At 41.7% G+C, this 22,615-nt stretch overlaps 1 protein-coding gene across 5 annotated transcripts in view; it reads left to right on the top strand.

Annotated features, from left to right (window-relative positions):
• lyst (lysosomal trafficking regulator) overlaps window positions 1-22,615 on the top strand; it is a 60,153-nt gene that overhangs the window by 19,846 nt on the left and 17,692 nt on the right. For 4 of the 5 annotated variants that reach the window (XM_082557761.1, XM_082557759.1, XM_082557760.1 and 1 more), the window contains 16 exons: window positions 1,580-1,670; window positions 4,497-6,588; window positions 10,568-11,510; window positions 11,612-11,773; window positions 13,889-14,045; window positions 15,769-15,980; window positions 16,101-16,167; window positions 16,681-16,790; window positions 17,557-17,926; window positions 18,017-18,173; window positions 18,287-18,460; window positions 18,552-18,703; window positions 19,391-19,581; window positions 20,300-20,545; window positions 21,183-21,356; window positions 22,217-22,366. In XM_082557761.1, coding sequence (XP_082413887.1) covers window positions 1,580-1,670; window positions 4,497-6,588; window positions 10,568-11,510; window positions 11,612-11,773; window positions 13,889-14,045; window positions 15,769-15,980; window positions 16,101-16,167; window positions 16,681-16,790; window positions 17,557-17,926; window positions 18,017-18,173; window positions 18,287-18,460; window positions 18,552-18,703; window positions 19,391-19,581; window positions 20,300-20,545; window positions 21,183-21,356; window positions 22,217-22,366 — 5,448 coding nt within the window. The remainder of the gene's footprint in view (window positions 1-1,579; window positions 1,671-4,496; window positions 6,589-10,567; window positions 11,511-11,611; window positions 11,774-13,888; window positions 14,046-15,768; window positions 15,981-16,100; window positions 16,168-16,680; window positions 16,791-17,556; window positions 17,927-18,016; window positions 18,174-18,286; window positions 18,461-18,551; window positions 18,704-19,390; window positions 19,582-20,299; window positions 20,546-21,182; window positions 21,357-22,216; window positions 22,367-22,615) is intronic. The other variant, XM_082557762.1, reaches the window with a different exon arrangement.

Raw genomic sequence — 22,615 nt, forward strand, 5'->3', positions numbered from 1 at the left:
GTGCAGCTGTGTGCATCAGCAGCATCCCAAGTGGAATAAAGCCTTCAGAGACACATTATGAAGAACTTAAACTTTTCGAACAAATCAGGTTTTAAATCATAGACCTAGTGTGTGAGAAAATGTATTTTGAGTAGTGTTTATTCCACACAGTTGTTATGTCCTCCCAGACTGTGTCACCTTCACTCTGTTGGTTTAGATGATTCAGATCTACTCTGTAAAATTCTCTTTAACAGTAGAAGTGTTATTAGTCTTTACATTAGCAGAACAGGAGTCCTGTAGTCAACCATGTAACATCCTATTGATTTGAGGGTTTTATTAAATTATTTTTTGTTCCCTTTTAAATTAAGGTTGTGTGTTGATGTGTTAAGCGTCAGGCTTGTGTCGGCTCTTTGATTTCACCTTAATGGTTTACCTTTCAAATGATTACTACATATACTACAGCTAGAAAAAAATGTATTACAGAAGTCATCAATAAATGGTAGTAAAAGTATTTGAAAAATTCCAGAGTAATACTAACAGAATATCTAGTGAAGATACTACTGGATATGTGACTTGCATTTACTTACTGAATGTCGGTGTGAGTCATTTCTGTCTGCAAACCGTTAACGTTGACACACCCATTGGAGATGTCCTAAAGAACAGAACCATCAAAGGTTGCGCTGGAGCACCGATGTTTTGAGCCAAGGCAAATAGGCACGTTGGCCATATCTCTTACCCTGTATTCACATTTCAATAACAAGTACACTTGAGACAAAAAAGAACTGAAAACAGTTGTGGCTATAATGTTCACTTACCCCTGGACCAGAAAAAAACCTAAGAGAAGCACCAATTAGAAACACAGAAGGAGTGGGACTTCATCCTCTGCCAAGGATGCTATTATTACTCTCCTTTGGGCATTTCCACAGCAAAGGTGTTTGGTCTTGTGTTCATACTCTTCTATTATGAATCGTTAAGAGAAGAACAGCTTATTTTCTCCCTTCATTATCCAAAATGTACCTTTTGCAATAAATGGAGATGCATATTTGTAAAAAGTAGTAGCTGAATATAATACTTTGAAATGCTCAAAATGATCCTGGAATGAAATGGATTGCACTTTTTCTTTTTTTAATGCAGTCTAAGTCGGCGTGCGCTATAAACTAAACATCCTGTATGTTTTTGCTAAATCAGAAAGCTGTTTAATTCACACATGAAAGAGTAGGTTTATCATTTTTAATTAACACCTGGAGGAGGAATCCCCTGGATAGACATGAGCTCCCCGAGGTCTCAGAAGTAAGTCTGTCATGTAGCTGCTACATTGCTCCTCGACGCACTTGCATTGGAGATTAAATAACTAATTCAATAAAAGTGCTTATAAAAAAAATAAATGCGTTATTTCCAGCTGAAGGAAGTTTTTTAAGTTTGTTACATTTAGATGCAAGGCAGATTATTGTGTCTGGCAATAATCTATTCATTCTAACTGTTGAAAGTAGTGCAAACCAAGTGTGGTGGGTGTGTCTTGGTGTGACATTGGAGTGTGACCACAGGGAAAAGCAAAGAGAGGCTTTCTAGGTAAACTCAGTGTGCTTTGCTGCCCTCTCAGGAGCTGACCTGTCGTGAGGAACTGCTCACTCTGCTGCTGTCTTTACTCCCATTGGTCTGGAAGATTCCTGTGCAGGAGGAAAAAGCCCCAGGTCAGTGCCCACACATGACGTGTAATGTAACATTACCTAAAAAGTTTCCTTTAAATGTGTCCAATTCATAAGTATAAAATTAGCTAACCATTATAGTTACTCTGTTTCGTGTTCTAGCGTTTACATTATTCTTAAAAAATTATTACTATCAAGCAATCCCAAAAAGTTGATTATGGGAGAAAAGAGACCGAAGAAGTCACTTGAATGAATGACGAAACGTTTCTCCCACTGAAAGTGCTACGTTCAGATGAACACAATCAGCTTTCTGGGATTTACTTACCTGAATGATTGAGCATGCATCAAGACTATCAAGCAGTCTTCCAGCATCAGGTTTGGTGGGTTTATCAGTAATATGCAAGAGTCTTTACCCATTGTTCATTTCTTTATATTTTCATTGGCGAATGGGGAAATGAATGCAAGGATTTAAGGAAACATGTGCAGACACACATGGAAATAACATATATAAGTGAACATTAAAAGTTTTCACCTTTATTCTTTTGCACAGCTTTAGTTGAGCTTCTTTGTAATTTCTTTAAGTAGCCTTCAGGAATAGTTCTCCAGTTTCTTTGGATGTTTGCTGCCTTTTATTCTGTTCTCTGTTAAGACAATCCCACACTCCTTCAATAATGTCGAGGTCCTTGACCAATAGTCTTCAGCTGTGTTTTTCTATCCATGCTTATGCTTTTACTGCTCTGGCAGTGTGTTTGGGATCATTTTCAAGCTGAAAAATGAAGCCATTACCATAGTTTTTGCATTGATAATTAAATCTATTTTGAAAAGATCCCTAACACCACTGACTGAAATACAGCCCACAAAGCCCATAAACTCTGGAGAACTGCTGGTCAAGACCACTTTAAAAAAAATTACAAAACTTTGTCTCCTTGGAAACCGATAAAAATTGGGGGGAAGCTCAAGAGTTTTGCACACTACTGTATGTGAAGACACTGAAATTGGTTTTGACTTTAAATTGCGTCTCTAATGTCCTTATTGAATTACTTATTTTTATCTCAGGGCTGTACTTGCACAACACAAACTTTCTACTGTACTTGTTTCACAACGGATTAATCAATTTTAACCATTTACCACATTGTGAATGATGTTAGTATTGCAAGCACAAGCAGCCACAGAATGGGAGAAGAGCAGTGATTACAGAGTCCTGTGACCTCCAGATGACACTGGCATTTAGTACAGGGCTGCCGATCCTTTCTAACATGCACCCTAGACATTTTTACTTTAATTAATTCTTGCTTACTGAGAGTTTGAGCAAACAAGGTACGGCTGCTGAGATGCAGCTGAGCATTACACTTAGGAAGTAATATTTTTGATATTTAAAAATAAATATTTGTCAGGCTGGTGTCTAACATTACGTGTCAAATACTAAAATGTGACATTTACAGCTGCTGAGTATACGTCTACAAGTATACTCAGCAGCTGTCTATAGGTAGTCCCATGAAAAATGTTGCCTTTTTGGTATTTGTACAGATAACATTTTGTACTCTTTGAAGCAATACCAATTAATACAAGTGTATTTAAACCCAAAATGTAACAACTTGACTGCATTAAACATTTGCCTATATTAAATCAGTTAATAAATATCAGACACTTGCAACAAAATACACCTGTACATATGTAACACTATCAGATCCACATAAATGGAATCCAGCGTTTGTGAGATCTAGGGTGGGTTTTTTCCTTTCTGTGGGAGTTTGTGGTATAATCACTCCAGTCGCAGTCAGGTTTTAAGAGAAAACCTGAGGGGATACCTACGAGTTAGTCAGGGTGATTTAAAAGTATGTTAGTCATAGTACACATAACAATGATTGGCTCCAGCAAGTTCAGATCAAGATCACTTGATGCGTAAAAAGAAATGAATAATAAAAGGCCCAATGAACCCTCCCAGATTTTATCTCGGGATCTGCAGGTAACTATTTCAACTATCGGTGACAAAGTGCATGTATTTACAATCAGAAAGCAATTTTAACTTGCATGGGTGCAGGGCCAATACAAGTCTTTTCTATCCAAAAACAACATTAAAGCTGCAGCTTGCCAGTGAACATATGGGCAAAGAGCTTACCTTTTGGAATATTGTGTGGTCACAGTAATGATAGGATGCAGAGCACAGGCCAAAGACAGCTTTTGATGAAAATAACCCCATTCAAACTGTGAAGCATGGTGGTGAAAATGGTACGGCTTGAGGTTGCTCCTCTGCCTCAGGGATTTGGCAGCTTGTTGGCAGGGCTTTAACTTTCATTTTTCACTATCAAAGCTTACTTGTTGATGATGATGTAAGCTATTTGTAAATGGTAAAAGGACTGGCACTTTTCTACTTAATCTGAGCACTCAAAGCGCAGTCTGAGTCCTCAGATTGTAGTCTGAATGTCTAAACAATGTAGGACCATTTAATAGGATAATGCTTCTAAGGACTCAAAGAAATCAACCAAGGAATGGTACAAAAACAAAAAAAATGAGGTGGTGTTGAATGGCTTGGTCATAAAGAAAAAGACTTTCTATTCCATTCCATTTAGATTTGCTGGGGAAACCCTGTATAAGATTTTTTTTTTTCTTATACAGGGTGCCATAGTAGTTTGAAAGGTTACTATATTTTATCCACACAAGCATTTCACATCTATTGATATTTTTGTTGAAAAGGTTTATTTTGGTCTTGTTTAAGTATGTCACCTTTATCTGTAGACACCAGGATCAAGTGCTTGTCTAAATATTAAAACAAAAAAAACAATACTCTCACTTTGTGGGATTTTCTTACTTTTTTGCGATTTGCATGCACCTAGAACAAGTATGATAGATATGTATTCTATGTATTGACAGATTTCACCCTGCCGTCCCTGCTGGAGGTATTCCTGAACCGGGAGGTGAAGGCCATCCCTCTCAGAACAGGGCTGAAGGCTGCAACAGATGAGCAGACCTCTGGGAAGAGATCCCGTGTTGCCAGCAGTACCTGGAAGTCACGGAGGTCCCGGCGGACAGCGCAGAGATACTCTGTGAAAGATGCTCGCAAGTCTCAGGTTTCTACCTCAGATTCAGAAGCCAACTCTGAAGACAAAACTGGCCCAGGTAGTGCACGGAGCCGAAGATCACATGGCTCCACCATCCAGGTAAGCTGTCAGCATCATCGATCAGACGCCTCGCAGTTCACGTCCACCGGCACCACCACAGAAACCATGAGTGCCCCATACCCACATCCCAGAGCCCCTGGATCCCAGATGGCTGACAGCGAAACCCTAACAGACCCAGCTGCAATATCAATATTCAATCGAATGGAAAACTCGCCTTTTGATCTCTGCCATGTGTTGCTTTCCTTGTTGGAGAAAGTGTGTAAATTTGACATGAGCATCAACCACAACCCTGGCCTGGCTGTCAGCGTTGTACCTACTCTCACAGAGATCCTTACTGAATTTGGAGATTGTTGTGGTCCAGGGGGTGGAGGAGGAGCAGGACCAGAGGAGCTTGCTGGAGGCTGGACAGAGGAGCCAATTGCACTAGTTCAGAGAATGCTACTACGAACCATCTTGCACCTGATGTCTGTGGATGTGAGTCAGAATGACAGCCTTCCAGACAGCCTGAGACGTAGTCTAACAGACCTGCTGCGAGCCACTCTCAAAATCCGGAGCTGCTTGGACAGACAGAGTAACCCTTTTGCTCCTCGGCCCAAGAAGACTCTACAGGAAGTACAGGATGACTTCTCATTCTCTCGTTATCGCCACAGAGCGCTACTGCTTCCAGAACTTTTAGAAGGAGTACTGCAAGTGCTGCTGGGTTGCCTGCAGGCTTCCACTCCCAACCCTTTTTTCTTTAGTCAGGCTCTAGAGCTCATCCATGAGTTTGTTCAGCACCGTGGCCTGGAGCTCTTTGAGACTACAGTGCTTCGACTGGAGGGACTTGGCAGAGCCAGAGATTCTAAAGTTGGAGGTGAAGCCTCAGAGAGGCTACGAGGCCTCATTGCAGGGGTCTTCAAGATTGTCAGTGCTGTAAAGAAGGCAAAGTCAGAGCAGCTGCATCAGTCTGTGTGTGCCCGAAGGCGCCATCGTCGCTGTGAATATTCCCACTTCCTGCATCATCACAGAGACTTGTCAGGTTTGCCCGTCTCTGCTTTCAAGCAAGCTGCTAGGCGCAACCCCTTTGAAGAGGATGGAGAAGGCGGAGGAGAGATGGAGGGTGAAGCAGTACGTTATCCTGAGCGCTGCTGCTGCTTGGCTGCCTGTGCCCACCAGTGCCTGCGGCTCCTACAGCGCCTGTCCCCCAGCGGGCCAGGTGTGTTGCAGGTATTGGCTGGGGTGCAGGCTGTTGGAATCTGCTGTTGTATGGACCCCCGTTCAGTCGTAGGACCTTTACTCGATGCCTTTAAAGCTCCAGGGCTGCGTAGTTACCAGTCTCATGTTCTTAGTGTCCTGGGGAGACTGATCTTAGACCAGCTTGGTGGGGGACAGCCTTCAGAAAAAGCCAAGCTGGCCTCATGTAACATCTGCACTCTGGATAGCAGCCAGCTGCCAGGCCTGGAGGAGACATTGCAGCACGGGGAACCTTCAGCTATTTCTACCAGCCTGTGTTACCGCTCCCAGGGTATTCTGCCAAGTGGAGGGGGCACTGAGGATATGCTGTGGAAGTGGAATGCTCTGGAGGCCTACCAAGAGCTAGTGTTTGGTGAGGACTGGCAGCTTAGTCAGCAGATAGCTGGCCATGTGTGCCACCTAACTCAGAGGGGCAATGCTATAGTGCAGTGGCAGCTCTACACACACATCTTCAACCCTGTGCTGCAGAGAGGAGTAGAGCTAGCCCACCACGCCCAGCAACTGGGAGTTTCTACTGTCTGTACTCAGGTCTGCAGCTATCACACGCAGTGCCTGCCTGTGGAGGTACTACTTGTTTACCTACAAACGTTACCATCGCTTCTCAAATCAAGGTGAGCTGGTTCACAGGTTTAGTTAGTTTAAAATATAATTCTCAGTTTTCCCTCTTCGTGTGTGTGTGTGTGTGTGTGTGTGTGTGTGTGTGTGTGTGTGTTGTTAGATGTCAAAACCTCCTGAAAAAAAGCAGCACGTTCTTTGGTTATGAATATTTTCAGAAGCATTAGCAATTTATTTTATAAATTTCTTCTGAAAGACAAGTGATATAGATGTTTATTTCGATAGATATTGCATATTTCTTTCTTATGAAATGGATTCCTGTCCTTTTGATACAATGACCTAAAGCAAATATAATCCGCCAGTTCAAAGGAGGATACCTAATCTACTTGGAATTTCTTTGTCATTAGATCTATCCCTCCAGGTCATTGCTAATTAATGCTAATCAATAATTTAGCACTGCTTTGTGAACTCAGCGAGATGGAGAGGATTATTGACAGTTTATGTAAGAGTGTCGTGAGTACAGTAGCATAACATAGCAGAGGCAGATAATGTTTGTTCGTGTGCTTTTATCAAAATGCTGGCAAATGTGAAGTTGTGTAAAACTGTATTTTTGGTTTTTGGTGTGGATATTCTCAGTTGTCTGTAGAATTCTGAGATGTTGAGACAATCCAGAGACATACAGGTTAAGTAAACTCTGAAACGCCCATAGAATGGGACGTGCAGAGGTCTGTGCCTGTGTGTTAACCCAGGTGACCTGCTTAGATTACATCTCAGCGGCCGCTCTACACATGCTGTGATTGGTTGCATGTTCTTGCGACCCTCAGCAAGATCGGGAGTGTTAAAAAATAGATGGCTGGATGCTTTGAGATGTTTTGTCAGCAGTAGGCTGATAGATTTCCTTGTTAAAATTCAGAGAGTTCTCTGCTCTCTACAAGTTTGACTGACATCTGTGATGGGTTTGGTTTTTTTCTCTCTTTTAACCAATCCTCTGAATTACATTTTACAACTCTTTAGAGCATAACAATAAACTGCTCATATCAATGAGGTGTCTGATAAAATATTTATTGATAAAAAGTCCACATGTGTTTTAACAGGAAAAAACATTAATAGCCCAATAGCTAATCAGTTTAACTCTGCTGCTATTTTTTCATTCTGTTAATTTTTTTTGAGACAAAATGCACAACAATTTACTTTTAGATTCAGAAAAGCAGGAATCAAAATTCTCAGCTTGTGTTGAGACTTTTAGTTTAATTAATAGACTATAAATGTAGATCTATAAGTTTATATAAACAAGTTTTCACTTATCCTCAAAGCCCAAATGAAGGGGTATAACATTTACAATTAAAACTCTCTTTTATGTTTTCTGCAGCAACTTTAAGGTTTTTGTGCCATATTCAGTTGTTTGGTATGCAATGGATGTAGTTGTAGATCTAGTTGTATTGGTCTGTTTTATTATAACCTCAGCTCACAGAACACAGGATAGTTGGTGCGTGGCTTACTAAGATGTTATATCTGTACTGGTCTCAAGGATGAAATTGAACGACCACATTTCCCCATGAAGTCTGCAGCATTACTCCATGACAGGCTCCAAATTAAAAAGTCTTCATTGGTACTGAATTTGCAGTTGCATATGGTCAGACCTCACATCTTTGCACATGGTCACTCTCGCTAGGTTAGACTATACAGCTCCATCTACTGGGCTATATACATATTTGTTCCAAATATAGCTGCAAAGTTAGCTGGCTGCAAAGCGGTGATTAACTTGTGTTGTTTAGGTTGGCAGACAGATGGAAATTAGGCGAAATAGGATCCACAGATCATTTGATTTGGGGCACATTCATGTATGAGTTACACAAATTGGAGCTTCAGAGCCTTCAGTACTGCGGGAAAAGGTTTGAGCGACATGTGTCAGATTTTTCTGTCTTTCGTGGTCTCACAAACCGAGCGATTGAATCGATGAGGTTATTTGTGTGATCATCCTTCACGTGGATGGGCAAAACCAATTCTACTTAAGTGGTTTTTACATCCCCTTCTTATGCAGTCTGCTCATGCAGGAAAAGTTATCGAAAGATAACCTGAAAGACGAGCAGCTTTTCTTCAAAGTTGGACATCATCTGATGCATTGCCTGCCACTGCATCATCTCCTGCTCTCGTTTCGGTTTCTGCGAAACAGGAATCATATTTTTCAGAAGTGAGCATTAAATATGCAGACTAATGAATAGCCATTCTGATGGAGTTTCAGACCACTAATGAAAGGAGGAAATGTTGTGAAGAAGCAGATTTAATCAACGCTACATTTATTTAGAGGAAGACTGGAGAAAATGGGTTTAAATTGGTGAAAAGAAATCAACAAGTTAATAATCTGTTAAATTTGTTTTGTGTTTCACGCTCCCATCCTCAAAGCTCTAACTGAACATCTGTGTCACCGCACACTGCAGAGAAAACTCCATGCTGAGATTAAAGTGGTTGTTTTTTGTTTTTTTTGTGGGATTTCAGTCCGTTTGTAATGTTAGCACTTCTCTCAAGTTGTTTTTCCACACCAAATGTTGATTTCACTCAGAGGTGATGCTTTATTCTTCCACCATAATTTACCTTGTGCTGTGATAGCGTCATTTATTATTCATCACAGCCTCAGTAGTGTGTGTATATCACCAGTAAACAAATTTAAAAGGGTAAGGTGTCAGCTGTGTTTTCCCAGTAAATATATGATTTGCCTTAAGATAACAAGTCGTGAATTTGTCTTTCATGTTGCTCAATAGAATAAACATGAAGCAGAAAAGACATTGGAGAACAAAGAAAACGCAGTAAATAAAGACTAGCAGGTGTGTCCGTGTGCATTATTGTAGATGATGACTTATTTATGTAAAGGTGTTGTGCTGGAGAGAGAATTATTTCTGCAACCTGAAGAGAACAAATGGAGTTGGCGTGTGAAGGCTCCTGCGTGATGAGGTTTTTTTTTCTGTCACTGGCTGGTTACAGCACTTGTCTGATTGAACTGAGCGGTGCTTTTTATTTTAATAAGGGAGCGCTGCGGTAGGAGGTATTTGTGTGCACTCTACACATCTACCCGAGTTGTCAGCATGTTGTTTATTTTGCTGGCTAATAAGAAGTACAACTCCAGTTCCAAAAAAAGTTGGGATGCTCTGGAAAATGCAAATAACAGAATGCAATGATGTGCAGATTTCATAAGCCCATATTAAATTTGCAGCAGAAGATAGAAAACGTATGTTTAAACTGAGAAAACATACCATTTCAAGAAAAAGGTTATTTTTAATTTGATGGCAGCGACACGGCTTGAAAAAGTTGGAACAGGGTCATGTTCACAATCACGTAGCATCTCCTCTTCTTTTAATAACAGTCCATAAACATCTGTGAAATGAGCTGCTGGAGAGAAATGTTGTCCCATTCTTATCTGATACAGGATTCTAGCTGCTCAACAGTCCTGGATCTTCGTCACTCTTTCCATTTCATGATACACTAAATGTTTTCAATTGGTGAAATGTCCTCAGCACCTGGATTCTTCTACTATGGAGCCATGCTGTTGTAGTAGATGTAGTATGCAGTTTAGACCTTCCCTAAAAAGGCATTGTCTGGATAGGAGCATATGTTGCTCTAAAACCCGGATATGCATTTCAGCAGTGATGGGGCTTTTCCAGATGTGCAGTACCATAGGCACTGAGGCACCCCCATACCACCAGACAGGCTTTTAAACTGAACGCTGATAACAAGTCAGATATTCCCTCTCCTCTTTAGTCCAGAGGGTGTGATGTCCATAGTTTTCAGAAAGACTTGGTACATTTTCTAAGTACAAATATTTTATGTTTTATATGTTCTGTTGTCATTAATAATAATTCATGGCATTCTGTTTTTATTTACATTTTACATAGCTTCTCATCTTTTTTGGTGTTGGGTTTATATATATATACCCATTCTTTATGAGGGGGGTAATAAATGACACAGTGCATTTTAATGTGAAAAACAACTTATTAAAATGTCCTTTTTGTTTAACTTAGTTTCTCATCTTTTGTATTATAGGGTGATCAGAGACCTTTTTATTAGCTGTAATGGACTCAACCAGGTGACAGAGCTTGTCTACTTGGACCAGACACGCTCTTTAGCTTTGAAGGTGTTTGAGACTCTGATAATAGGCAGTGGAAAGCAGCAGGCTGAGGGGGTGCTTCAGGAGCTGGAGAGTGCTGATGCTGAAGAAAGGGAGGCTGTCTTAGGCCTGGCTGAGGAACTGGGGTCCAGAGGCATCGGAGAGGGCGCACAGAGTCTCAGCAAGTTCTATGAAGGCCTGAAGGAGGCTTATCCACGACATAAGAGCCGTAGCGGCCAGGCTCGTGGACCGGGGCGCAGCCGAACAGAGATCCACCTTCATGTTATCAATCTTTTTCTATGTGTGGCCTTCCTCTGCGTCAGCAAGGAGGCAGATTCTGACCGGGACTCAGCCAATGACTCCGAAGACACTTCGGGTTATGACAGTACAGCGAGTGAACCTCTGGGTGGACGGCTGCCATATCTGTCCCCAGACAGTGTAGCCCTGCCCTCTAAAGAGCAGCTACGACGCGCCGCTGATGTTTGGTCAGTGTGTCGGTGGATCTACCTGGCCAGCCCTTTGTTCCAGAGACAGTTCTTCAGGCTGGGTGGACTGGATGTCTGTTTGCGCCTTATGGCAATGGTCATTCAAAAGCTCTCCTGTAAAACGAAGGATGGAAAAGCAAAGAAGAAGAGAGACGGCAAAGGTAAAGGCAGCCCCGATTCCACAGCCACTTCACTGGGACTGGAGGAGACTTCTCATGATGCATCTGAAACCAGCAGCACCAGTCCAGCTGAAGGAAAGACCAAAGATCCATCAAAGAAACTTGAGGAAGAATGGCAACTTCAAAGTATTCGTCTCCTTGAGGCTTTGCTGGCTATTTGCCTACACAGTGCTAACTCAGCCCTGCAGAGGATAGAGCCTGAGCTTTCTTATCAGGTATGTTGAGCAATGTGTTTAATTAACTAACCCCTAAACAGGCCAAATACGCAAAAAAATACTTTGGCTTAACTTAAAGTGTCATGTCCTCTCGATTATAGCTCCATTCAGTGGAGGATACCTTGTTAGAAGTGAGAGACCAGCTCTCTCGGTCTGGAGTGGTGAACTCTGACCTTGCCATACCCCTGTTTGACTCTCTCCTGAGAGTGGCCTTGGCTGAGGTGTCATCCTGTCCCGATCCCCCTGAGGAGAAGCCAGAGAGGGTGAGTCCTGCCTTGGGAGAACCTGTGAGACAATAAATATTCTCCACTTTCATGAAACACTCATGTATAAAGAGACATGAGGTGCCGTCATTGTTGATCACATCTAATCACTCTATAAAGCTTTTGGCAAAATGTCTCTCCATTATTTGTTCGGCTGAATTCCATTTACTCATTAAAATTAATCTTTTTTAAATCTCTTTTTAAAACCATTTGTTTTCGCTTGCACAATATGTGCCTGTTTTCACACTACTAAAAAGTCATTCATGAAATAAATATTTCAAATGACTATATTATGGCACTAAATGAAAGCTGCTATAGGTTGATTTATTGACCTTTTGTTGAGCAGTTAGTATCTTGGAGGCCTTTATTGCCCATATCTGTCCTGTTGACTCTAAAAACAACAGGCATACTTTCCTGCCTGTTTTTTACTTCTCTGTCTTTTATGTTACTGTTTTTCTCACTCTTTTAACAAATTCCAGAGATAATTCCTACTGATTTCAGCAACTTGGCAGAAGGGCAAAACAAAAGGGCAAATGCCTTCAAAGGTTTCAGGCAGGGCTGAGAACTAGAGAGAGAGTTGAGAGCCTGTGTGATCAGAAACAACTGCATTTTCTTGTGTGTGACCCCCATGTTATTAACTCATCATCTCCCACCAGCAGCCACTATTAACCAGTCAGACGGACAATAACATGCAGTGCAAACACGAGTGAAAATTGTATGTTTCTTTTTGCTGCCTCTTTTGTCTGCAGAGTGAAGTATCTGTGCATCTACAGCGTGTGTTTGAGCACCGTGGTAAAATATAATGAGCAGTGGTGTTTATTTAAGAGGCAAGCGTACAATGAGAGGAAAACCATTTTCCACCCAAGTGTTATCAAGCATCAGTACTGCCGTGTAAGGCCACTCGCACTATGTTGCTAAGCTGCTGTTATCAGCCTGATGTACAACAACAGAAACGGTGAACGTAAATAATTGTAGCCTTTGTGTGGAGCCAGCAGCGGATGCAGCCTCATTTTAAAACCCAGCATGCTGCTGATGTTTCTTTGTTTTAGTGGATTTTACACTCTGCTGTCAGCTCTTCAGACAGACTTAGTTTAATTAACATATTGAAAACATTTTTTAATTCAATCAGTTATCTTCACACATGTTGACAATTTCTCATTTGCTCAGTACAGATGGGCCTCTACAAACTCTCACCTCCTTAGCAGTGCCACTATCAGTGCAGGCTTTGTAAAGCGTTATTTAAGATTCGCAAGAGACATGAATCTGTTTTTTCATTTATTCCATAAATAAGGCAAACACAAACGAAAAGAAGCCGTCCACACTTACATGACTGAAAGTAACTGTCTCATGTCTCTCAGCCGTGTTTTCTTCAAGTCTTAAAATGCCTGTCTGACTAAGCCTGTTCCAACACAGGAGGATTTGGCTTTTTATATAATAGATTTACCTATTTCCTAAGAGCTTAGTTCTTTCTCAGTGAGCACTGGCAGACTGTGATGTTCGCTTAACCATTACAAGTATGTGCTTGAAGCACCGAGATTAGTCTTCCACCGCAAAGTTTGTCCACTGATTTAGACCAGTCTTTTAAAATGTTCACCCACAATTAAATATAAAAGCAGCCTCATATTAGTTTCGAAGGAATAGAGGTGTGTGATGCAAAAAGCCTCTTTGAACCAGGAAATGGTTTAGTTTGTCAGTTTACGTGTGTGTGTGTTTGCCTACATGCACATATGATAACTGTTCATGTCGAGGAACTGGAGCTGTGTGAGCGCCTTGCAGGTCAGCTGATATTTGTCTTATGACTAAAAATCTTGTACTTTCTTTTTCCCCCGTTTTGAGGGCAGTCGATTCGCCGCATCAGGCATGACACTCCATGTCATGCCTTTTACATTTTACCCTAAAAATACTCGATCAAGGAATTTTTTTTTTTTAATTTTTTTTTTTTTAAAGCAGCATTGGGTAAGCTCTTATGAAAGCAATCTTATCTTAAGTGCTTGAAAGTTAACCAGCCGTTGAACTTGGAGTGTATGGGATTGAAATTCATGATTTTTTTTTTTTCTTCTTCTTATTCCTACCTCCTCTTCTGCCTCACTTGCTCTTTCACTCTCTTCTTGCCAGAAGCTCCAGGTGTTGGCGGAGGGGGCGGCCCCAGCGGGCGATCTGTCTGAGGAGGTGGACGAGGTGCAGAGCTGCGGCGGCAAGCCCCCAGGGGAGGAGGAGGGCTACGACGCTGACAGCGAAAGCAACCCAGAGGACATGGCCAAGCAGGAAGAGGGTAGGTCCACACTTACTGCCACACTACCACACACACGCATGCTTTTATTCTCACTTACTCCTCCTCAAGGATCCATAGCTGCTGCACATACCAAACCACTTCAGATATTGTTACTGAGGCTGGTTGCAGTTCACACTTATATGAGTCTTATTACTTTTCACTGCCTATTCATTTTTCAGTTTATTTTCTGAACGCTATAAATCATTTTTACTTCAGATGTTTGTCTTCTCTGCATCTTGTTTTTATTGGCTATAACAACAACAGACTAACCTCGCTGGATTGAGAGGTCATGGGACCGTTATAACCTCTAAACCTGCTTGTTTTGAGTCTTGGGAAACCTTGTTTCTCACACTGTTAACTGTTTAATCGGTCTTTTTGCTGAATGATTAGTCCTTTCTGGAGTTCTGTGCATTCACTGGATGCTCTTTTTTTCAGTGCAAATGCACATACAGACAGTTACTTCTATAATAAAGAAAAAAAACAACATCCTCCTTTGGTGTGCTGTGAAGGATGTGAAGCAATAAACGGTGGCTAGTTTTTAATTCATGCATATGACAAGGCAGAAAATGCGTTTAACCTCTTGTGTCAGCTCTGTTTCACCGCTTGCAGGTTAAAGACACGGCCCGATTACACTATTTTTGCTTCATCTCCTCAGAATAAAGTCATTGTTTTACGTTTTACAACTGCAGGCAACTAAATTCTTTTGGTCTCATGAGCTAGATCCTGTGACTTAAAGTCTTCATCAGATGGAAATTTTAGCTTCCTGGAAAACTCTTATGTCATGAGAAACAGAATCTTTAACCTTGAGTCATATTGAGCAAACCAACTTCACAATGCAGTGCTATTTATTTGGTAATTAGCCTTATCTCGTGTTTCTGTAAAATCAAACCACTTATTTCCACTGAAAATCCTTTTTCAATGGTACATAGCTCAACTTAGGTAACTGAGCACAAGCACCAATGACTGTTCCTTTTTTCACACTCAATTAAAACTTGATCCTTTTTCCTGTATTTTTTTTAATCTAGCATTACAGCAATTCAAAATTATTTCTAATATTTAATAATAAAAATGTTTATTCCAGAATTTCTCTCCTCAGGCTGTTCTCGTTTTGTCCAAATTGGCTCCTGTAGCTGCTGCCTCCTCACATTTCCTGGTCTCTTAGCGGCGTTTACACTGCTCCAGATCCTTGTGTTTATTAGTTTGAGGTTAATTGAAAGGATAAAGACCATAAACATAGCGAAAAGTGATGTGAAATGCATACTGTAGACTTCCTGCAATTAAATTTAACCACAGACCAAACACAAGCATCAGTATAATGCACTATCAAGGCAGACGGGTATGACAGTTGGTACGTGGCTTTTAGTTTATATTTACTGCTAGCAATATGTGACTGGATGCGTGTGTGGTAGATTGTAACAAAGCGTGTAGCGGTGCACAGGAAGACAACCAAGCTTCTTTAATTAAAAGGAGTTTCTAGGAGCCGTGTGAGAGCCTGCTGGACTGCTTTCCTTGAAAACACGAGGCAGCTCTGCAGCTGAGCACAGAACTGAGGCAAATTCATTTTTATGCTCTACCTCCAAGAACCCAAGAGAGGGAATGCCTTTGAATCATGGTGCTGTTCAAGGAGCAGAGGGTGGCATATTGTGCCTGTGCTTTAGCAAGGCAGGCAGTGCGTGCCAATCTCTTGTTTGTGTCTCTGATCTTCTTCTGTTGGGTTTCTTAGGTTTGAAGGTGGAGCCAGCCGCATTGCATGAGTTTGTAGCAGTGGCAGACAGGCCCGGGCGAGGCGCGCTCCTGTTCCCAGAGATCTGTACGATGGAGTTGCAGCTACTTGCCTCTGGCTCCCCAGACCTGGAGGTTCTGAGTCATGTGTTTCACAGCCTGCTCAGTGCAGTACACGCCAATCACCACAATGCTGCTCTCCTCTATGACCAGGTCCCGCCAACCACAGTTTCCTCTTTGTGCTACACTTAACCACCTCCCGTATTTGTCTTACTTTACTACTCAGCTGTGGTCTGAAGAAAATGACTGACTGCTTTGTTCCTGTTTTCACAGGGAGGAGTCAAAACTATCCTGTCTGGCTTTCACAACATTCTCAGTCAAACAAACCACTCGTTCACAGGTTTGTTCTTCATCCTGCTTTATTTTTTTTCTGTCTTATCTGATCTAAACACATATTTTTCATGTGTGACGTCTCAGGAGGAGGGGAGCCCTCTCAGTTTGCTGTTTTCCTGAGATTTTTTCTGCTTCTGACATTTCAGCTGGGTCCCCTGGGCTCAGTGTCATGTTTTATCATAGGTACCTTTAGTAGTTCTTAGTCAGTCTTACCCGGTGGGCTTCTTTGGAACTTAAGTTGATCTTATTTAACATTATAATATCATGATGTCCAAAATCTAAAGGAAAAACAAGATAAGTGTTTGCTCTCTGTGGTGTTGGGGAGGATTTTTGTCCTTGGGATATTTTGTCAGCCAATTTCTAATGGCTAAAAGTTCAAATACAACATAGATTACATTCACAATTATTGAGAAAGCTTAAGAAAAATCATCTATTTTCTGTGGTAAGAAATTATTCTGATGCCTGCCAAAATGCGATGATAACTCTTTATGTAATCTGCTCTTCATTGGTCTACATTCAGATTGCCAGACTGTGCTTGTGGAGCTGCTGGTTGCCATGGTGAGCCAGAGGATCACAGCTGAGGAACTTGCTCTATTGAGTCGCCTCTTCCTGGAGAAGACCCCACCTACTGTAAATAGCCATCTCCTATCAGTCACTCAACAGTGTGCTGTTTGCTTGCACTCGTGATGCCTGACACTGATGTCTTCTTGTTCTCAGTGCCTGCATGCTTTTGCTTGTTTTAAAGCAGGAACAAGAATCTATTTTTAACACACCGTGCTGTCAGCCTCTCTTCTCACTTCTTGCCGCTTTAAAATGTATCAACACATAATGCTCCCTTAGGTAGCTTCATTCTGTATACAATTAACACCAAAGTGTGCAGAACAGATGTAATACTAGTACTTATTAACACACGTCTGCATTTAATTGGAATTCAGACGTCTATGAGAGCAGACAGGAAGGATTTATTTTTAACAACTTGCAAGGCAAGTTAATTTTGTCATCTGTGCGGATAACACACAACTCTTTGTGCTTAGCTGTATTCATCTGCATTCTTCATGGTTTGTTTGCTGGTTCTTTATCAATATTCTGCAGGTTTATTATGGATCACAGATAAATCAGTTACATTTCTTAGTGTATTAGCTTTTATGGGGGGGCTTGGTTTTGTTTTGTTTTTTTTAAAGGGGACATATCTCTTTATTGGGTGTGTCAGGACACCCGCTGTGAAAATCGGCACTATCAAATATGTGGGGCTACCCATTGTGGCAACTCCTTGTGAATAAGAGAGCAGCTGAAAACAGCTTTAAGTTTAGGGTTACAAAAAAGCCCAGATTTAAGTGTTTTTGCATCAAATTTAAAACAGTTCCCCTAACTTCACATTTACTTTGTTACCTCCCAGGAGATTTTACTGAAGGGCATCTTACAAATTGTCGAAGCCAACATGAACATCGAACCTCTACACTTTCTGAGTTTTCCGATAATCCTTGGGGCTTCGACTCCGGGAGTGTTTTCCCCCAGCTCCAGACAGAACTGTGCCGCCGGAGGGAAAAGTGTTGGTTTGCTCTGGAAGAGCAAGCTGTCTCCAGGCCGTAGGGAGGGAGAAGCTGAGTACCAACCGAGCCACCTGCGCACCTCTCCCTGGCACATCGCCCCTCTCCACCTGCCCTTAGTTGGACAGAACTGCTGGCCCCATATGGCCAGCGGCTTCAGTACCTCTATATGGCTGAGGGTGGCCGAGCAGGGAGCGAAGGACGGGGACAAAAACAGGGGTGAGGCAGAACTCCTTTACTAAGAATCCTTTGTGCATGATGCCCATGAACACGAATCGTTTTTGACATTCTCTGATTATTGTTTTCCAGAAGAAAGTAACCCTCCTGCAGCTGAGTTGCACCATGCGTCATCTCAGGCAGGGACAAGATTGCTAGAGGAAGGACTCATTCATATTCTATCCATGGGCTCCAAGGCACTGATGCTTCAAGTGTGGGCAGACTTCTCTACAGGCTCTCTCACTTTTAGGTGAGCTCCAAGGAGTGCAGTCTCAAAGTAGTGTCAAAAGAATGAAGTGCTGTTTTTTTAAGTATTCAGATTTTCTTGGACTTTAAGTATTCTAATATATTTCTTTTCCTCAGGATTTGTATAGACCCCAACGATGAGATAAAAGCAGGCCTGTTGGCACAAGCAGACTCAGCTGAGGGCCTGTTCAGTGGGGGCCAGTGGCAACACCTTGCCCTCACTTACAGCCAGCAGCCGGAGGGAAAGAAGAACGTCCACGGCCGCGTGGTCGTCTGGGTGTCTGGCATCTGGTGAGGAAAACTGACCGAAATGTAAGCTGTCGTTTGGCTCGCATGGTTTGATAAATAATTAAAATTCAGTCCAAACTGCCATTTTCTGTAGGAAGTGTGAAGTTTCTTTGGATTACACCCTACCCAGAAAGTCCAGTTTATCATCTGACAGCAACAAAACCTTCTGCATGTTGGGCCACTGTGTGCCATCCTCAGAGGAGATGGGAACACGCTGGAACATGGGCACTGTGCTACTCTTCAACGGTAGGGCTCCTGTTAAACTGAACTGAAGATCGTGTCTGTAATATCATACTTAGACATGCGCACTGCAGTCCGTTTTAATTGTTTAACTGCCCTCAGTGCTGCTCTCTGGTGGCACATTGATTATCACCTTCACTTTTACAAAGCAGTAGAAACTGTAGAAATGCTTTGTGATGCATTTGTATTTTAAAAGCGTATGCAGCTGTAGAAGGCTGCGCGTGGTGTGATGTGTGGCGTGCTGTGGATTCTCAGCATTCTCTCGGGAGGCTTACTGAATACTTCTCTGGTTACCTCTAATTGGCTGTGAAAGCCTTGCATCTAGGCGCTCTCGACCTATGAGCCCAACTGATGTGTTTAGACAAGCTTGGCCTCTCCGCTGTGGTTGGAATTCATTGTGTGTAGCAGGTTCTTCTTTGAAAAGCAGGACTGAAAGTATCAAGAAAAAAAAGTTGACCAGGACACCTCGGGAGTCTTGCATTGCATCAGCTCATGTGTTATTAATTTGCAGCGTATTAGTGGAATCATATAAATCATTAACTCTTTGAGTTCATTCAGCCTTTAGTTTGGATTTCTCACAAATCAATTTTACAGCTTCTGGATTGCACAAACACACAAAGATATTCCTTAAGAGAGAGGATATTCCCTTTTCCTAAGTCAAATAATAATAGATGTTTGCATGCCTCTTCTCAGGGTCTAGAATAGGATCTGAGGAGGCCTTCTACCTGTACACGAGTGGACCAGATCTCACCTCGATCATGCCCTGCAAGTATGGCAAACCCAGTGTAACATTCTCCAAGTTTGTCACCCAGGAAGGTCTGAAGTGTGAGCACGTGAGAGAGATTTTAATGAAGAGCAAGGATGTAGACACAACAACTTTGGTCGTAAGTCTCTCTTTTTTTCTCTTCTCTTTTTTTTTTAACACGAGGCATTAAAACATCAGCCGTGTCACAAAAAGTGTAATTATGAAATGAAGCCAGAAAAAAAAATGTTGCCGTGTTTGTTCATCTCTCATTCAATTCCTGCAATGCCCGCCGCCGACCCCTCTACTTATGCAGGGTGATTCAAGTGCTCTGTTAGCGTGGCAAATCCCCCCTATGTCTCATTTATTGTTTCATTTCACGGTGTATGAGTTATGTGCTGTTCCAATTAGCTGTCATTAATGATACTGCATGGTAGGAAGTAATTTGTCCCAAATGGGGAAAAACAACTATTATAGTTAAGCTGCAGTTATTTTAGTCAGACTGAAAATAGTTTTTCTCCCATTAAGTGGGAATTGCTTTGTTGATAATAGCTCATTTTTAGCTAATAGCTATAAAAAGAAAAGCCAAGATGATAAGAATAAATGTTTGGCCATTTTTTTGTAACTTACTGTTAAATCTAACAACCCTTGCCCTGGTGTACATTTGAACCCTATTTGAGGACATTTTGGCTCCTTATTTATTTATTTTTAAAATTACTTTATATCTAATATCCTAAATCAATTATCAACAAATTTCCCACGTGTGGGACTAATAAAGGTTATCTTAATAAAGGTTATCTTATCTTAAGATATTACTTTTTTCCCAAAAAAGATAATTGTGTGCGTTGGTTTCTGCACAGGAGAGCCTGGCGGTCGTGTACGCCCCCAGCAGTCCGAGAGTCTACACAATTTATGAGCCTGTAATCAGACTGAAAGGTCAAGCAAAGACTGTGGTTACCCAGCGGCCCTTCAGCTCCAAAGAGGTGCAAAGTGTTTCCCTGGAGTCCAGTGCTCTCAGAGCTCTGCTCCCCACCGAAACCCACGGCCTGCAGAGTGTCCTGCACAAGATCGGAGGAACTGGAACTTTTGTCTTCCTCTTTGCACAGGTGGGATGATTTAACCCTTTCTCACCCAAGTGTCATACAGGCTGCCTGGACTTATTTTGTAATTTTGGCTTTAAAATTGCTACATAATTCTCAGCTTTCAAGAACTATTTGAATTTTCTCTCTAGCCCAAAATAGTTGAGGAGTTACAGTAATGTGAGGCACATATGGTAAAATCTAGAACCTGATTTTTCTGTCTGTGTGCACACAGCAGTATCTCGTGAATGCTTTGTGCTACCGTTATACACCAAATATCTCCATAAAGCTCATCTTCTCTTCTTTCCGAAACCAGTTGGGGTTTCTTTCTGACACAAACTGTAACAGAGTTATGATTATTTAAAGAGACCCAAAATAAGTAAAGGGTTAAATGTGAAGGGCAAAGCCTATATATAATATGTATGCAATTTGATTGCAGTATGTAGGAGAAAGAAGGCTCTTGAATGACTTTGGAGAATTTTTGTATTTGATTAATTATATTCCAGGCCAACTGATGAGGTGCCCATTAGTTCAGTTTCATTCATAAAGAAAGCATTTGACATTATTTTGTGCTTCTGTGAGATCTCAGTGGCCACAGCAGGCCCTCATGTTCACTCTGTTTTGTTTTCCCCCCCTTCGCCTCCTCTGGCACCGTTGTGTCCAGACAGTGGAGCTCAGTGACTGTGAGAAGACCCAGGCTCTGGCCCTGCAAGTGCTGCTGTCGCTGTCCAAATTTAACCAACACCGCATCCACGAAATGGACTGTTACCATGGTTACTCCATGATCCATCAGGTCCTCATCAAGCCCAAATGCATCGTAGGATATCACATGTTGAAAGTGAGTCACACCTTGAACTCTTGTCTTCTGTCCCTGCAGCCTCAGCTGATCTGCACAGTAAAATATATCCTCTATTTATTTGATTTTTGGGGGGCCATGAATCTGATCTGGCCCGACACACTGGTTCCTCTCTGAGCCGGTGTTGGTGACCCTGCTGTTACTTGACCCTCTGGCTGTGTCTGTAATTGAGCTGTGTAATGGCTCTGGCTGAAATGCATTGTGTCTGACTTGATGAAACACTGAGCTCCTGCAGAGTAACACAGCAACTCTGATTGCATTTGTCACTTTAGGCTTTCTCATCCTGTATTGTATAGCATAGAACTGCACTGATTAGTGGCATTAAATTCCCATGATCATTCCTATATAAAAGGAACACGCTGTGCTACAGTTGTTGATAGTTTCCATTTGTACCTTTCACTTCATGCTGTAAAAGAAATCTAATTCTGGTACCTTTCTTAAACTGGGGTAGTTACATTGTTAACCTGCATCTTAATGTTTTAACTGAGTGCAAGGCTGCAAGCTTCTGTCTTCAAGTAACAAAATGTACCAGAGACATAAAGGACTGCAAGATTTATGACCACTGCAGTGAATCTGGTCACAAATGATATTCTTTGATCGATACAGACAGGGCTGCTCGTGGAGTAAATGGAATTAGTTTTGACTGAGTTGACTGAGTGATAAGCACTCCAAATATTTCATGGAGAATGTATTGATTTTCTTCCTGCTTGAGATTCAGAACTAGAGATTATCAATATGTTGAGGTGTGTTTCTGATGAGAGTGAACGGCGCCCTGTGAGTTATTATCACAGAAACTCTACAGAAGTCGTTGCGTTTCTGACGGCCACGATTTTTCTTCCTAGACTTTACTCGATGGGTGTTGCAGTGGACCCATCCTCATCCTCGGAGAAGACGGTCAGTTCCATTTGGACGCGGAGTCTGTGGCCGTGGTTCAGGATTTAAGGCTTCTCTCAGACATTCTGTTGGATTGGAAGATCTGGGCCAAGGCGGAGGTAAAGACTGCATTACAATTAAATGTAACTATGGCACACCGTCTAATTCAATTACATCGTTTTGGTCAGGTCCATCACGTCCAAAAGCAACATCCATGTATTTGCACACATATATTTTCTTAAGAACAGTTTTTATCATTTATCATTTACATCAAAAAGAAACTGTAACATTACATCAAGTTAAAGTCCATCGCCCTTCGTGCGAGGATATCTGTAATGTAAACATCCAGAAAGCCTCTCTCCTCCTTA

This window comes from Aulonocara stuartgranti, assembly GCF_965226115.1.
Source record: "Aulonocara stuartgranti genome assembly, chromosome: 13".
In the NCBI taxonomy this organism is placed as follows: Eukaryota; Metazoa; Chordata; class Actinopteri; order Cichliformes; family Cichlidae; genus Aulonocara; species Aulonocara stuartgranti.